The sequence below is a fragment of the Macrobrachium nipponense genome, chromosome 29 (assembly GCF_015104395.2).
Source record: "Macrobrachium nipponense isolate FS-2020 chromosome 29, ASM1510439v2, whole genome shotgun sequence".
Taxonomy (NCBI): domain Eukaryota; kingdom Metazoa; phylum Arthropoda; class Malacostraca; order Decapoda; family Palaemonidae; genus Macrobrachium; species Macrobrachium nipponense.
Genome location: NC_061092.1, coordinates 26,332,616 through 26,350,461, shown reverse-complemented (window position 1 = coordinate 26,350,461; position 17,846 = coordinate 26,332,616). Strand labels below are relative to the sequence as shown.

The following is a 17,846-nucleotide window of genomic DNA, read 5'->3' as shown; positions in this document are numbered from 1 at the left end:
TAGGTTATCCCCTAAAAGTCTCCAAACACTATATTGTAATTGGGGCGCAACGTAAGCCGGAGGCATACGTAAAAAATTGATAATGTCCCCTGAGTGTGCTGAAAACGGAGTATGAGGTACAATCACTTAGGTAATGGTATCTGGTAAAAGCTTTTAAGTAAGTCCAAGTTGGTGAAAAAAATTTATTCTAACCTAACAGAGATAAGATGTCGTCGGTACATCGCACTGGAAACTATCGGAAGTCGTTTCCTTGTTTAAGCGACAGAATCTACGCAGATACGCCAAGTCCGATCTTTTATGGCATGACATTTGAGGGAAAAATTATATGGGCTTATTTGATTTCCTAATGGCTCCTATTACTAACATTTTTCAACTTCGTCATTTATCTCTATTTTGAAATTTCATTGAGAGTCTACACGAAGGTACGTATATAGCTTTATGTTTGTCCTTAGACCGTATTTTGTGTTAAATTACATCCGTTTTTTCCAGAGATCACTCGCCAGTGGAGAAACTTCCTGGTATTCAGGTAAAAGATAAAAAAAATTTCTGCTGAATCACCTCTGCTTGAATGACTTTACGGATATTACTTTAGATAGATTATCAGAGAAATTCATCCACGACCGGTTGGGCGTGATTAAAAATTAGCAACAATAAAAAATGCGATATTTATAACTTCCGTATCCACGATATGTATACTTTTAGGGCTTTGTTCGCGGAAATCGTTATATTTCAGAGTGTCGGGAAGGATTAAAATTTCATTTCCCAGCAAAGTCTTTTTACACGCACTAAGACATTCGAGGGTGCATGCTTCTCGAGATTTTGCGTGCAAAGTGCGACTGCGGTTGTGGGAGAATTCTGTTGGGTCATTTGAACAATGTTACGATTTATGAGACAAATGTATAGTTCCTTTATATAAGTTATTATTTGATTAACTGTCTCATTTTTGTTCAAACGGATTTTAATATGTTTGAAGGTTTATAGGATTTTCCTTTGATAAACACGCCTTATTTTGCAGGATGTAAGATAATATTTTGTATACCCCTAGATGAATCTTACAATTACACTAGATACAGATCAATGTTTTTTATAACTATAGAGGTATCTGTAAGCGCTCGCTTATCCGGACTTCTCATTAGGGAAGTTCGAACAACAGACGGTGAGTCCGTAAATACAAGATATTACGTCTACTAAAGAAATAAACAAATATTCTAATTTTTACGGCGCGTACAGTCGGGCTTTATCCACCACTACTTATAATAACTTACGTATAAAAAAAACGAAAACCTGCTCTGATTACTTTATACGGTCGTGTGTTTCATAGGAGAAAAATCCTTTTTAATTCAAAAGATATTGGCATGTATAAACCAACATCGCTTTTCCCCACTCTGCTAGAGTCGCTTATTGTGTGGAATTTGCTATGCTTTGAACACTTCGGCAGTTTTTTGACTGACCTTGACCGCTTGACTAGGTGACACAGTCACCGAGTTTGCTTGTTTGATTCTGAACGGGCTACTGTTTCTATATCTTTTTGTAATAATTAGGATCCTTCTCTTTATTACCATCGGCAACGTATTGTGTGTTTTTAGCATTATGTTGCTGGTTACGTATAAAGCAATGAAGGACGAACTATTAGGAACTGAGCGATTACTAATAAGACAAGTTATCACTACTGCATTCAATATTAACTGTTTGTACTTCATTCTTTGCTAAAATTTGAAATAGTGAGGGATCCTGGTCAGCGCATTTAGCCTGATGAAAGTTTTTTATAGGCATGTTATTTCTTGCAATCCAGCCGTATTTTTAAAGTTAAGTTGAGTCATTGAGGTTCGATTTTTTATATAACTCAAAAAACTCAAGGCTAAAACTGCGATCGGGACTTGCAAAGGAGCATTTATTGTCATGACCCGAAATAGTGTTACCTCTAATTTATATAGATTTGTACGGGTGTTCCACTTGTGTTTTGTGTGTTTTCTAATCACTACGGTGCTTAACGACCCTATCCATGCATCTGTATAAATACAGACGTCCACTGCGTAAACGCATATTCACTGTTTAATATGATTTGTTACGTAAGGGATTAATAATCACCCAAAATGATAAAATTAACATAGTATATGATTATGATATTTCAGTACAACTTCTGGAAACAGACACTCAAAGATAAAAAACTCGCAGTAGCGAAATCTCAATGATGTAGATAATTTCTGTAAAAAAGTAAGATTAAGAATGTCTCGTAACTTCAGCCACAGGAATAACGAAATTCGACCTGCAAAGGAAACACTCAAAGTTACTCCAAATGAATAAAAAATTGTACTTAGCTTGCTTTTGTGGGAAGTCACGGTGTTCCGATAACGACACACGGCCTTGGTCCTCCTTCTCTATTTAGCGGATGACCTGGTTTGGCTTCAGTTTCCCCCGTGCGCGTTGTTTCGATGATTCGAGCCCTTGAAAGATCCGATGCTGCAGACGCGTTCGGTTTGTTTCTTGCAGTGCCGGAAACGCTCACTAACGATGTTTTCTTGAATGATTCTAATGAGAGACGAAGCTTCCGTTGCCGTAGGAAAAGGACACGTCGGTTTTGTTTCTTGAAGTTATTCACTAAACGATGATACTAAGTTGCTTGACGAATCTTGTTGTTTTCTGAAGTCGCTCACTAACGATGATACTATGTTGCTTGAAGAATCTGCTGCTTTCGTCGTCGTTGACTTCTTATGATACATGATTTATTATTCTGATTTTTCTTCGTAGGACGTTGTAGAGTTCTTCTGGTACGCTGGCCACCAATATTAGGGCTTGTGCCTTGTATGATAAGGCGCCCTATGAGGTAATGTTAGACTTGCGATAATCTATACGCTAAGTCGGTTGGTATTGCACTTCCATCTTCAATGGAGTGTCTGGGGTTTTGTAGATCACTTACGAAGTCGGTATTATCTTTACGACGATGTGTTAAACTCATGGTTCGGTGAGGTTCTTGTAGAAAACACTAAGTATAAAAAATTATATATTCTTCTGAAGTTTTACATGGTGAAGATCAGATATGATTGTACAAGTCTTCTAATAACGATAGCTTGATCGCTTCTGCCAATGATGATGGCTAATCCTATTCCTCTACATGATAAAGCTTAGGTAAAGAGGTACAGGTCTTCTAATGACGATAGCTAACTCTGTTCTCCTCGTCTACCATCTCTGTTACAAGTTATGAAGGAATAGACAGTAGTTCGAACATATGAACATACATACCAATGACATAGTTTCATACGAACACACAATCAAATGAGACACGCTACAGATCACGTAGGCCGTAGTTGTCTCAAGCAGGGAGCTTGGACTAATGTTTATAAACAATTGAATGACTACAGGTGACGGCATGTTATCTTAGCCTACATACTTATTGTATACGTCATCTTTAGCGTCTCTAGTCTGATCACATTCCTGCAAGCAATCTGGTTGACCTCTTTAGTTTTAGACTTTTATATATATGGACTAACATTCCATATTTTTATTATGTAAACACTTACTATTATATATATATATAGATAATATATATATATATATATATATATATATATACAGCTGGGCTGTTTATAAAGCCAAAATATTAAAGGATTTCATTTACAAGATTGCTGCACACAGATACATATATACCCGGGCTTTTACAAAAGGCATAATGTTAAAGGTTTTCATTTACAAGATTGCTGCACGCAAATATATATATATATATATATATATATATATATATATATATATATATATATATATATATATATGTGTGTGGTGTGTGTGTGTGTGTGTGTGTGTGTGTGTGTTGTGTGTGCACGCGCAGTTTCAGTCCATATGCTCTAAGAATACCAAAAAGTGATACTGACCACACATTACCCAAACTGTCTTGTTCCGCAAAGTATGCAGCAGAAAGAAATAAAACAAAATTTAAATCATTTGCCCTCATAGGACCTCACTATAAAGTGATACTGACCACTTATGACCAAAACCGTCGAATTACTAAGTACCAAAATTGTTAAATATCCCAAAAATTATTAGATACCAAAAATTATTAAATACCCCCTAAAAATAATAATAATAATACTAAACCGTGAAATTATCAAGTACCAAAATTATTAAATATCCTAGAAATTATCGAATACCAAAAATTATCAAATACCAAAAAAAAAAAATAATAATAATAATATTGATAAATAAAAAACCGTTGACCTAACATGACCTCAACCTTATCTAACAGGCCACGTGCTGCGAGTTCACAAGTTGGTGTTGTTGGCGTCGTCAGCCCACTTCGAACGCATACTGCAGGCGTCACCGGAGGGCCAGCAGCCGGTCATCATCCTCGATGGCACCCGCTACGCTGACCTCAGGGCACTGGTCGACTACATGTACCGTGGCGAGGTCAATATCGAACAGGACCAGTTGTCGTCGTTACTCAAGACTGCAGAGACGCTGAAGGTATGTATACAATTGCTTGTCTCTCTCTCTCTCTCTCTCTCTCTCTCTCTCGAACTTGTTCTTGGCATAGCTATTTACTTGATTTTATATATTTCCAAATTTCCATTTTCCCTTCATTTATCTTCCATCCCCATTTCAGATAAAAGGTTTAGCGGATGTAGCCAATAAGGAGGAAGATGACGGAGGGGGAGGAATAGGCGGAGGAGGTGGGGGAGGAGGAGGAGGAGGAGGAGGGGGAGTGAGAGAAAAGGACCGACTGCGGGACGGCTCTGGGTCGTCCTCGACGCCCCCTCCCATCAAGAGACCGAAGCCCTCCCCGGCGGAGACCTCGGCGCTCTCCGTCACTCAGGAGGCTCGAGGCGACCCCAGAGGGAACTCCTCCAGAGACCTGAAGCCCGACCTGAGGGACGTCAGGGAGCTGGCCCACTTCGGCCTCGTGCCCAGCGGGTACCCTCGCCGTCCGGCCTCCCCGCCAGGCTCCCAGGTCCCTGGCTCTACCTCGCTGACGCCGGGGAGGTCGCTCCTCTACTCGTCGTCGCTCATGTCGCGACCCTCCTCCAGGAGTCCCGGTCCCGCCCTTCCCGCGCCGCCCTTCTTCCCCGGCAGTCTGGTGCGGCCGAGGTCGCCCCACCCCCATCAGTACGACCCCACGGCTGGGTCGAGTCTCTTGCCGCCCAGGACTTCGCCTCAGTCTCCTGTTCCGGACCACAATAAAATGGTCCCCCAGTTAGGGTAGGTTTCAGGCTGCTCACATTTATTGTTATTATTTTGATTATTAAGATAAAATGTCCTTAAATACAGATGCAAATAAAGTAAAAAAGAAAAAAAATAGATAAATGGATAAACAACGAAAACAGCAACAGCTCAAAATAGATTTTGAAAAGTTAATGAGTTTATGTGTGTTTGGATGATCTTATACCTCATTGCTGTTTTTTTTATTATTGTTACTAATATTAGATGCCCGTAAGTGCAAACACAGATAAAGTAAAGACTAGATAAGTGGATAAACAGCCAGAACAACAAAAAGCTCAAAATAGATTTAGAGACGCTACGGAGATGTTAGTTTTTGGGTGACTGGACAATTTCACTTTCTTTCCCAGGACTCAATATCTACCAAGGCCGAATTTGAGTTTAAAAAGTAGCCATTTTATTCCCTTCTTGATCCATAACTGTATCAGATATCCACCTGAGTCCAAGAGGAAATAAAGCCGAAATTCCCTTGTTCCATACTCACATCTCCCGTAGGGGGCTAATGCCGTCAGTTCACCTCACGTGGTGTACTATAGGTATGTATGACTTAAGGGCATTAGCGGCGTCCCTTAGGCCCCTAGCTGCAATTTCATTTCTTTTACTGTGCCTCCGTTCATATTCCATATTCCACTCTATTCTCAGTCACATCCATCATCCTTCCAGGGTCCCGCCCTTCGGCCTCCCCTTCTCGCTGCCTCTGCTGCACGACTCGAAGAAGATGCTGGAACGCAACCCGCACAAGCTGGGGCCTCCGCCCCCTCCCTCGCACTACGAACAGCTCGACGAGAAGGACCGCCATCCCCCCGTGTGGCCCCCGAGGGGAGCTACGGACCATGACCTGGAGCGCGAGAGGGAGAGGGAGAGAGAGCGCGAGAGGGAGAGGGAGCGTGAGAGGGAGAGAGAACGCGAGAGGGAGAGAGAACGCGAAAGGGAGAGAGAACGCGAAAGGGACCGTGAACTGGAGAGAGAACGCGAGAGAGAAAACCAGAGACTGTCCGAAAGAGAGAGGGAGAGGGAGAGGGAGAGGGAAAGAGAAAGGGAGAGGGAGCGAGAGAACGACAAGTCTCACCCCCAGGAGGGAGGGGTTAACGAGAGGGACGTTAATCACCCCGAATCAGATCGGAGACACGAAGACGAGACCTCCATCAGTCCCAAAGATAATTTGTCACCTTCGGAAGGTAGGATGACGTCTTGTTTCGTCGTAAGTCTTAAGCCGATAAGGTTTCCTGATTAGCCTAACATTACTGACGCATGCAACAATAGTTATTGTGTGTTGTAAGTCTAATCATGAATGCATTAGCTATTTGCTAGTTATCAGAGCTCACGCCATTTTGCAAAAGAAATTGATGGTATTGTGTCTTGCAATCAGTCAGTTTTTATTATTCTTAAATGATTTGTGCCAAATGACATTTTGTGTAAATGGTTGCCATAAACTGGTTTTCAGATCGGTCACTATGCCCTCTTTATATGACTAATTAACCCCCCACTTTTCTCCCTAAACGATATTGCTAACTTTTCACGCTAGCAAAAATATTTAAATGTATAAAGAACTCCCTTTTTGTTTATTTATAACGTTTTTTTAACAAGGCAAAAGTTACGTGGTGTTATTTTTTTATTACCGCGGAATTTAACTCTGAATTCTTCATCAAAGTTAACATTGGCACCATATTCAAAGAGAAGTGTTCAAATTATTGTCTTGAATTTTCCAGTGTGATTGAAAATTCATTCATTCTACTTCATCTTTTGATTTCAATGGCTCATGTCCCTGGTAAATTTTGAAGTATTGGGAGGAGCTCATTATTATAATCATCATTTATTTTTATTATTGGTATTATCGTTGCTGCTTCTGTTGAGACGATGAGTTATTTGCTTTCATAGTAACCACTACATTATGCAATAAAAATCCACAATTATATAAATAAATTGTATAAAAATGCAAAAGTTCAAACAAAGATTTTCGAACATCTGGACGGTGCTCCTCTTCAGTCTTCACAACTTGCCAGAAGCCAAGATCATTTTAGGAAATCACTATGAAGTCACAAATTAGGGAAGAACGAATTGGGTCTAATGTGTAAATAAGAAATGTACGCCAAAGACTTTAATCCGGAAGTCAGAATGGGTACATTCATTTCCAGCAAAGTCCTCAAATTGGGTCTTATGTGTAAACCTAGGTAACGATTGAATGAGGGAATAAGAAATGTCGGTCTGTAGGTTTACACATAAGACCCAATCTGAGGACTCTGCAGGAAATGAAATGACCCATTTTGACAGATGGGTCATTCCATTTCCTCCAAAGTCCTCAAATGGCTATTATGTGTAAACCTAGGTAACGATTGAATGAGGGAATAAGAAATGTAAGTCAAAGACTCTAGTCTAGACGTCAGAAGTGTCACGCCTACTGTCAAAACAGGTCATCTCATTTCCTGCAAGGTCCTCATGACCCACACTCACATAGAACAGCAGGAGGACGCAACCCCAGACCGCTTATGTCGAATCCTCTTGTTTGCAGAATCCATCATCAGCAAGACAGAACTTCTCACCCCTGAGGAAGTTGGGGAAGAGGACGATGACAACCTCACCCTCAACACTGGAGGGCGAGACAATGGCACCTCCGAGATCACAACCACGTCCCCTCACCAACGATCCCACTCGACGTCCTCGTCAGGGAACACCTCTACAGGTAAGGCGTACCTTCTGGTCGTCGTCAGGAAGAGCAGAGCCACCTCTTGCGTTAAATGTTTTTTTCTCACTTTTTCTTGTATGAAATCAAATCACCTAGTTTTATTTAGTTATTTAATGTTCTCACCTAGGTAGTTCCTTTGTTTTTAGTTGTGTAATTTATTGTAATTGAATTCACATGTTTAGTTATATGTGCTTTTTTTTAACAATGAATAAACATCCCTTTCCTAATATTAATATGAGTTAAGATCTTTCCATAACTATCACGGTATCGCGTCTCTTGCTTATTCATGATATTTATATATGCATACACGTATACAAAAAAGTTTTTCGTTGTTTACATATAGAACCTTTGGTGCAAAGTGTATTGCATTTTTGTCTCTGAAACTAGGATTTTTCATTTTAGATTCTTAACATTTTCAGTGGGTTTATAATTGTAACCTAGTGTATTGACCTAACCTCAAGTGTTAATGTGCATGATTAACTTTCATTTTAAGGTGTCATATTTTTCTTGATGTTCAGGATCATTTTTAAGATTTAAGGGTTAAATAGCAAGTAGCACAGCGTAGTTGATAATCATCTAGGCATCAAATGCACATGATTTTATCTCCACCAATTTGCTTGATGTATGCATGAATTAAACATTGCCTGCATAGTGAGCACTTGCTTTATTTGCTTGGTTGGTGCATGGTACTCTTGCATGTTGCATGATCTCGGCGAGAAAGAACACCACAGTAAGAGTGACCTGTCAATATCAGGTCCGGGTACTCAAAAAACCAGGCATCAGTCTAACCTGAGCCCCCATTCCTTTGACTCTGAAATTGTGGCAGCAGATCTTTGCTCTGGCCAGATTTTCCTAGAGTGCTGAAGGTTTGGGGGCGGCATCTTGACGCTCTAGCCTCGGGGTGGCTGCTTACTGGTGGTGTTGTTTCTTGCAGAGTGTGTGGTGTGGGGCGAAGGGGATCCAGGAGGTGGGCAACCACCCCTCCTACTCCTGGAAGGAGGTGAGGAACCCCATGCACCCCCTGGAGGGTGGATATGCTCTACCTGTGGGAAGAGCTACACTTCCCTCACAGAGCTGCGTACCCACTGGTCTGAACATGCCCGGGGGCGGCACGTGTGTGGGGTGTGTGGCGCTTCGTACTCAGTGCAGAGCTCCCTGGCTCGTCACGTCAGGACCGACCATGCTCAACGCCGTCGTGTATTCACCTGTGCCCTGTGTGGATCCACCTTCAAGCACAACTTCAGCAGAAACTTGCACCTGAGGACAGTACACAGACTTAACATTCCTAACAATAGGAAAGCCGAAGCCCCAGCCACAACGAGCTCGTAGCCTGAGGCCTGCCCCTTGTAGTGTAGTGTAGTGTACGTAGTTATGCTCGACAGTTTAGTTTGTTAGTCTGGTTACTACTTTTAGTTTTACACCTTTTTGTAGTCGTATTCCCTTTTTTTTTTTTTTTAAGTAAATCCTATAGTTAGTTATTTTGTGCTTACATATACAGTTAATTCTGATTTTGTTGCATTCAGAGACTTTAGTAATGTTTGTTTCTTCCTTTTCAGCAGAGCTGGTGAAGTGCCCATATTGTCCACGGTCATACCGACATCAAAACAACTTACGAACTCACATCAGATGTTTTCATAAAGGCGTAAGGATTCCATGTCCCATATGCCATCGTGGATTCACTCGCTGGTTCACAGTTCGCTGTCACATTGCAAGGGAGCACCAGAATGTGGACTTCTCACGACCTGAGGCCCTACCTGCTCAACTGCGTCGTGCCCTTTATCCTCCATATCCGGAATAACGGGCATCCGTCCCTATCAGCTTAGACTCCTGCTTCAGGCAGCCCAGCACTTCCTGAACTGCAGTGCAGGTGGCGCTCCACCGTCCATGTAGACGCCCTTACCACCTGTATAGCCACGCCAGACAAGTTGCTAGTTTTCAAAACCCCACCAGAAATTGGCATGCCGTGCCAGTGTTGACTCGCTAGGTGTGGGCCCCAGCTGACGTGAGCCTTCATGTGGTAGCGACTGCAAGTCTGGGTGCTACTTGGTGCTCTGTGTACATGTTAAGGCCCATTAGGCCATTTGGTATCCATGTGTAGGTGGGAAAAGCAGTAGACGTCTGACAAGTGAGGTGTCACATACTCGCCAGTCTCCACAGTGTTGTTGGTATGCTGTAGACAATGCTAGTGATAGTCAGACTGTTGGACTTGTGCTAGGGTTTCATATAGCTGTGCTTCTGAAGCACGCTAAACTGTGTTATGTATGGTCCATGGCCGGTGTTCTTGTAGCTTCAAGTGTGCTAATATCATAATCCCAGTACCATAGTATAAGCATGGAGTTGTCATATGGACCTTGTTAACTGTAGGTTTTATTTGAAATGGTTATATTTTATAGAAGAGTAAACACAGTTCCAAGAAAAGGGATTGGTACGTTTCTTCTGTTCATAAAATAGTGAATGATTTTTTTCCGGTGTGGGTGCCTTATGCTCAACAAAGCAAGCATGCACAAGATGTTTGTAGATGTACAGTATTATTTTTATAGATGCCAACAGTATCCCTCCAGCAAAGCACGAGCGGTCAGAGCCAGGGAGCAGAAATGTTTTTTTTTTTTTCATTTTTTGTGTAACCCCCCAACAGGGGACCTAATCACCCCTGTACTGTACATGTATCAGGGAACAGGGCAGGGAGGAATTAATCCCATTATTTTTCATTCGATTTTTGTTTTCCTTTTTTTCCTTTTTTTGCTTACGTACGACCATCCTGTTCATTTTTACGATGGTGCTTCATTACGGAATTATAGATTTTATATAAATATAAATATATATAAATATATAGAAAGTATATTGGGTCATACCTTCCTGGCCTGCATTGCAGAATATATAACTGCAAGCGACATAAGAACAAGATGCTCAGGTATTCACATTGGGTGTGTACTCACCCATTCTCATCTACCTCATGTTTTTGTATCCTTCTAGTTGTTATCAGCACCTTTGCTAGGTCACTAGATTTTATTGAAGACTTCGCACACCTCATTGCTTTTAGCCATGTTAGTTTCTCGACTCGTTTGGAGTATCTTCCAAGTCCAACGTACAAAGCTGCATAGCTATATTTTATACGGATAGCTCTGGATTTCCAGTCTCATACTAAGTAAGCATCAGCTCATATGCCTCCCCTTGATCGTACCACGACCAAAATATGTAGCAGTTTGCCCATGACGGCGTAAGTGAAGATCTGTTCATTTAGTCAAGAGCTTTAGTCATAATATTTATATCATCACCCAGGTACTCTCAGCTTTAGGAATTCACGATACATAAGACGTGTGTAGCTGAAGTCTCGTAGTTCTTCGAATGCCATGTTTTCCAGGCAGTTCAGGGAATGTCAGTAACCAAAATACAAACTCAGGAATCAAGACGTGTATCCAATCATTTTCATAGAACGCAGAGGCATACATTTTCAACTTCTCTCCCTCCCTCTAACTACAGTTTGTACTCTTATCCGAGGTGTGATTTAGCGTTATATACCTTATATATATATTTTTAGTTCACACAAGCAGTCTTTTTTTTTATTAATATTATTATGATTCTTCTTCCTCTTCTTCTTCTTCTTCTTCACGTAGTTTGACATTGCTCAAATGAAGGATGCATTGGCTTCTCAACCCATCCAACGACTCCGGTGATAACGGTGCTCCAAAATGCAGGTGTGTTTCTCTCTCTCTCTCTCTCTCTCTCTCTCTCTCTCTCTCTCTCTCTCTCTCTCTCTCTCTCTCTCTCTCTCTCTCACTTTTTCTCACGAAGTTATTGAAAATTAATTGTTTTCCTCAAATTCTATTCTTCAGCTGCTGCTCTGTAAACAGGGCATTATTATCTCAGGATGCAAGCAGTAGTAGTTTGTAACCACAAGCGTAGACAGATAATATATTTCATTGGTTTCTGCCCTTTCTGCCAAGCAACCAAGAAAGATGGGTCACTGAGGAGATGCTCAGAATCAAAATAGAAATCAAGGAGTTTTACCTTTTACCTTAATGACAGGTCTACTAATGACACAGTGGTAAGGAGTTTGATATCAAATCCCAGAAACCTTTTGGAATTCAGTCCAAACCTTTTAGAGCCGACTCACCTATTTTTCTTTCTTGCTGACACAAAGGGAGAAACGTTTTAAAACGTTTGAATAAGAGTGAACTCATTCAACCCACACATTCCAGTGAGATCTACTCGATCCTCATCATGATCTCTGATCTCTGGCATGTCTGTCTTTTGTTTTTATTAATCTATATTATAGCAAAGCCTTAAACCACTTGACAGGATTTTGTTAGCAGGGGCATAGATTTACAAAATCAACTCTGAAACTTTTTTTTTATCAATTCTGCCTGAGATGTGGAGACAGATTAGACATGCAGTGAAGAAACATTTCCAGTCACTTGTCAAGGACATAAAGCTGTCTTCATCCATGAGAAAAATTCAGTTAAAAAGCACTGTAATTTTCACTAAAACTATTTCACTCGACAAGGGGCGTTGCCACCCGTAGAGCCTAAGAGGAACAGTTCATATAAGTTAGTTATTTGTATATTCGTATGTTCTCGCAAGATAAGAAGGGAAGCAATCAAGAATTAGCAAAGGAAGCAATGGTTTAAGGTCTCCATAGTTGACTCAAGTGTGTGTGTGTGGTTAAGGAACGACAGTAAGCAACTCTCTTAGCATAATAAACCCAGATAATGCAGGTTTTCTGTACTCTCTCTCTCTCTCTCTCTCTCTCTCTCTCTCTCTCTCTCTCTCTCTCCTCGCTTTCTTTCCTCACTCTTACTGTATGTTCATCATACGATTGCTGTTGCTTAACTCAGGACTACTGATACAAATGCGTATTTTTTGTGATTCTTTTTGTTTCCTTGGCGTAAGTTGTTGCAATATGTGTGTGTTCATTATTAGTTTACGTGTAACTTAGTTCTTAGATGTGAATGACTTTTTTGATTAAAGGGTAAATAACATAATATGGCTTGTAGTCACGAGGACCACGCAGTAAATTTGGGGCTGGAACAATAGGACCTCCCTCCTCCTCCGCCTCCTCCTCCTCCTCCTCCTCCTCCTCCTCCTCCTCCTCCTCTTTCAGATATGTAATTCCTTCAAGTATGGTAATCAATCATCACCTGCCCGGTGGTTAAATCAGCCCTGATTAGTCACCTACCAAATACCTGCTGGCACATCATCCTATTATACAATCTCTCTCTCTCTCTCTCTCTCTCTCTCTCTCTCTCTCTCTCTCTCTCTCTCTCTCTCTCTCTCTTCGTCTGTCTTCATGTTTCACTTTGGTTTGTGATAAACACTCACTGGTGAAGAATATTTCTCTCTCTCTCTCTCTCTCTCTCTCTCTCTCTCTCTCTCTCTCTCTCTCTCACTTTGCATTAACAAGATCCCTCACTTGTACAGAGAGAGAGAGAGAGAGAGATTACTGACTCACCATTCCTCTCACAAAGAGAAAGACAGTATTCAGACCCAAGGATCTACCTCGACCTAATCCTTAATATGGACATCATTACCCTACCTCCCCAGGTCAGTTACTCCTTAATGTATAATGATAATATATATTTTGTGTTCCTAATATTACTACTGTACTGTACTATTTTACGAGTTCGAGCCAAGAGAGGCTTTGTTTTTTTTATGAATTGTTATATTAACTGTGTATACTTAAATGATTCATGTGATAATACAGCCAGTCAGAGTAGTATCGTCTACATCCCTAAGACGTGTGGTCCTCAATCCCTTAGAGTTATCATGTAATCTATATAAATGTATATTATATAAATACATTGATTTTCACATGTTCCTCATATAGAGCCAAACGTGTTTTTTATAGATCGTGTGCTCCCTGTGCTCTGGCCTGTGTCGTAAACTGTAATGCCTATTTACATTGCAACTCGACCAGTAAAAAAACCCTTTGCTGTGGCAGGAGAAGAACATTCCGCTGTGAACTTTCCTGTTGTGTGGACAGCAACCTCTTTATGATGTTGTCAATCCCAAAACCCTGTTGTCATAATGAGTAGTTTTGCGATTTCTAGAATATTCTTTGATGGCTTTCAAGGTAGAAAAAGAACCTGTTTTCAACAAAATAGTTCGCATTGTTGTTCTGGGTGTATACATTATCATGAACAGTATGAATGACATATTTTTTTTATGCCTCTTACAGTAGCTATATTGAAATAAAAACTGAAGGAGCAGATGATGAGGTTCTACTCAAAGAGAGCCTTCACTCCTTCACTCAGTGGCTGCAAATTGAGGAAAAGTGGACATTTGAATTTTTCGAAGTGAAACCAGACACAACGACGAAGGTCTGGACTTATCAAGGCGAACTTGATGTTGTTCTCCTGCCAAAGCATTTGGGTGATATATAGCTCACTATTACCAGTATACAATAGTCATTTTTCAGTACAAACATGAGTACTTTCTCTGATCTACCTCACATTTTTAAGTTCTGAAGGCTTGCATTATATTGTTTTTTTTTTATTGAAGATTATTTGGCTGATGTGTCTGCTTGTTATCAAAGGTGGTTAACACAGTAATGTAATTCTATGTTGTAAATGTTTTCAGTACCTTTTTTGTTGCAGGTTTTTATTGACAGGTCAGTTTAATTCCAAAAAAAATAGAAAGTCTGGAAAATTCATTTGCGAAATCAAAATGTAATAGCTTCCTTGATGGCAAGCAGTCTGTTAGTTTTTTTATTATTTTTTTTTTGTCTCTCCACTGTTATAAAACAGACGGTATACTGCTCACTTCTGCCAGGAGCAGTGTATTATATAAATATATATATAAATATACAGTATATCTCCTCCTTTCAGTGTATTCCCCTCCCCCTCCCTCCCTTCCCACTCAAAGTGAAGTTGGTAGAAAGAAGAAATTGATGTCTAACAGAATGTTTCTGCCAAGTGATTAGTTTCATTTTGATTCGAAGACGTTCACAGAGGACTTGGTTTTGCCAGCATTTGTGTTTTTTGTTTAAAGTGATAGATAGTGCATATAAAGGAAGCCTCTCTGAGGCGTGTGGTATTAACTATTTTGAATTAATGTGCTCATACAAACTGGAAGAATATAATATTTAGGTGTTAACGACTGCAGTTAGTGTACGGTAATCCAAGTAGTTGGTTGGTTGAACGCCCACGGTGTATGTAATCTGTGCAGCTGCAACAGCTGTATTTTACTGTGCTGATCTGTAGCTGAAATAGATGTCTGCAGCTGCAGCCAGATTTCAATTCTTAAGTGGTTATGTACAAACAAAAAATTTAGAAAAAAAAATGTCTTAATGCAAATATTTGTATAGCGTTGATTGAAAGTAGACTAACGGACTGACAGAGTGACATAGACTTGTATGTTTCATAGTACAATGACTTATCTTTATTTCCATTTCAACTGATCCCAAAGGGATGTAAATTTTTACTTATTCTGTTCATATAGATAGGATGACACGGGTGGAGAACAAGAATTTATTCCTTCTGAAAGATGTGTGGTTCGTATTTCGTTTGTGCATCATTGCCTACGCAAGGACAGTACATTAACGTACAAGCTTTGTTCAGCAACTCCTGTTTTCTGTCAAAAAAAATATATGTGTATAAACCTCGATGTGAACCTCTGCATTTGTAACTTAAGGGATTATAGTCAACATTGAGGTTCATTGCTACGACTGGACAGAATGATTGCACTATGCAGGTAGCTAGGATGATCATTTGGCTACTAATAACGTCACCTTTTCTCTGTAAATTTTGAAGTTTGCGAAATTTTATTTGTAATATTCTGTCAATTTTTTTTATAAAGATTTTTGTTTCTTTAATATTCAGACATTATTTTCTAAAAGTTTCTCATGTCACCATTTCACATTGTTGCTAATGATGAAGATACCAACTCCACAATTACTTGAAATTCTGTACTTTAGTTACTTTAGAATTTTTTTTATTCTTTTTTTTCAGTTGTGTCCACGACACCAGATAGGCTGGAATTTGTCAAAGCAGATCATTTTTGTATTGTTTTGTGTAGTAAATGGATGCACTCCAAAGGAGTGCCTAGCACTGGTTTTGTGGATAAGAGTGTGGTGGAAGGGGCGTAGCCCCCCTCATAAATCCACCAAGTTACATGGTAACAAGTCTTTGCTAAACGATGGACGGTTTTATGCTGCACTTCTCTCGTACTGGGCTGAATTAGCTTGGCGAGCTTCTCTCCGATTTGAGATATTGTCTTTTCAGAAAGGAGAGAGAGAGAGAGAGAGAGAGGTGATAAGGACACCATGTTCTTGCCCCTGCTCAGCATAGGGTTTGTAGGACTGGTGTCCAGTGATAGCCCCGGTGAAAAGGAATGTGATAAAATTAAAAATGAATTAAGGACAGAAATAGAGCAATGACTGTTGACGTTGACTTGACCTTAAATGAACGGGACTTGAAATTGGTCTTGAAAGACATTTGGAATAATTAGTTGTTTTTTCTTATGTGAAATAAAAGACATGAAGACATTATTTTGACATGGGAGAAAGTCTGCAATTAAATCTCTCTTCCTCAGGTGGTATGGCTTAGTCGTAGCGTAAAAAATTGGTTTTGTAATAAAAAAAAAATGGCATGGAAATGTTAAAAACTGGTATTGTACAATATTAAAAAATCGATTCCCTCATGACACATACAATTGTTACTTATTTTTTCGTTATTAACATTTCCTCTGTAATCCTCAAACTCTTTACAGTTATCCTTTCATTTTAACAGTGGAAGAGGTCCCAGGCAAAACAGTAACCAATAAAAAGCTCTGTGTTGTCTTTAGTAATTTTAATAATAAGTTAACACTTAGCATCACATCCCAAAGTGTATGTTTTATATATATTTTTCTTCTTCTTTGATATTTATGTATCTTCCATTGATGAATCTTGATGACGTGTATGTGTGCAGTGGGAGGGTTCTGGCAGATTCCAAGTGGATGATATTTGATAAATCCTCACAACCCCCCTCCCCCCTCCCCCCCTCCTGAATGAGAAAAAAAGAAGAATATTTTGGAAAGTGTACATTACAAAATTGACCTCCCAAACGTCATTTGTTATGTTAAGCCTTGTGTATGAAAACTGATGATATTGAAGTCCACTCCATAAATCAAGCTAGTCTAGCATTCGTGTAAAGTTAATCGTGTCTGTCCTTGTGTGTAGCCTATAAAAAGTGGACACTGTGCTAGACAACAACAATAAACTAGATGTATAGAGAAACTCATTTTTATTTTATACCTTTTGCATGTTCTTTCTTGTTTTCCTGTCGGTGTGTAATCTGAATATTATATATATATATATATATATATATATATATATATATATATATATATATATATATATATATATATATATATATATATATATTATAGATGCAACAGATTATATGACAACTGGTAAAAATCTTATAAATATTCGGGGATTGAAATCCGGTTGATCCATAGATTTGTCTTAAAATAATTTGCACTCCAAAATACGCTGCCACGAAAACAGTAGCGAAATTCACATTTTAACAGAAGTACATTCTTATCCAACTAACCAGTCGAATTTTTAAAGCTCGTCATTTGTTTATTACATACTTTACCGAACTTAAATTGAAAAATAAATTGCGATTATAGTTCGGAAAATTTTTTAGAATATTACTGCTTGGCAGCTGTGTCATGCTTTCGCTTCGTTCCAATAATTCCGGTCACTGTTCTTGTTGGTGTTTACAAGACAGTCGTTGAGGAAGGTGTTAGTATACACCTCAAAGTTATTGTTCTTATATTGTGATAAACACTGCAGTACTATATTGTTAAACACCTGTTAATCACTTAAAGCTATGAAATCCAGGAATGGCCGAAAAAAAGGTAAGAAATATTTGAGGTTTGTGTAACAATTCCTTCAGAAATGTTTAGGGAGCTTTGCATTCTTTGCCTAGGATGATATAATCCAACAATTTTTGGAGGGTTACCGTCGTAGGAA

The 17,846-nt window shown here is 39.6% G+C and overlaps 1 protein-coding gene across 8 annotated transcripts in view; it reads left to right on the top strand.

The window, feature by feature from the left end:
• Window positions 1-17,102, top strand: part of LOC135206203 (serine/threonine-protein kinase fray2-like) — a 568,179-nt gene extending 551,077 nt beyond the window's left edge. For 6 of the 8 annotated variants that reach the window (XM_064237536.1, XM_064237535.1, XM_064237538.1 and 3 more), the window contains 6 exons: window positions 4,238-4,455; window positions 4,595-5,187; window positions 5,869-6,383; window positions 7,715-7,885; window positions 8,823-9,249; window positions 9,448-9,587. In XM_064237536.1, the coding sequence (XP_064093606.1) occupies window positions 4,238-4,455; window positions 4,595-5,187; window positions 5,869-6,383; window positions 7,715-7,885; window positions 8,823-9,217 (1,892 nt within the window). In that variant the 3' untranslated portion in view covers window positions 9,218-9,249; window positions 9,448-9,587. Of the gene's footprint in view, window positions 1-4,237; window positions 4,456-4,594; window positions 5,188-5,868; window positions 6,384-7,714; window positions 7,886-8,822; window positions 9,250-9,444 lie in introns of all 8 variants that reach the window. The other 2 variants (XM_064237543.1, XM_064237542.1) reach the window with 2 other exon arrangements.
• Window positions 17,103-17,846: the final 744 nt, after the last annotated feature.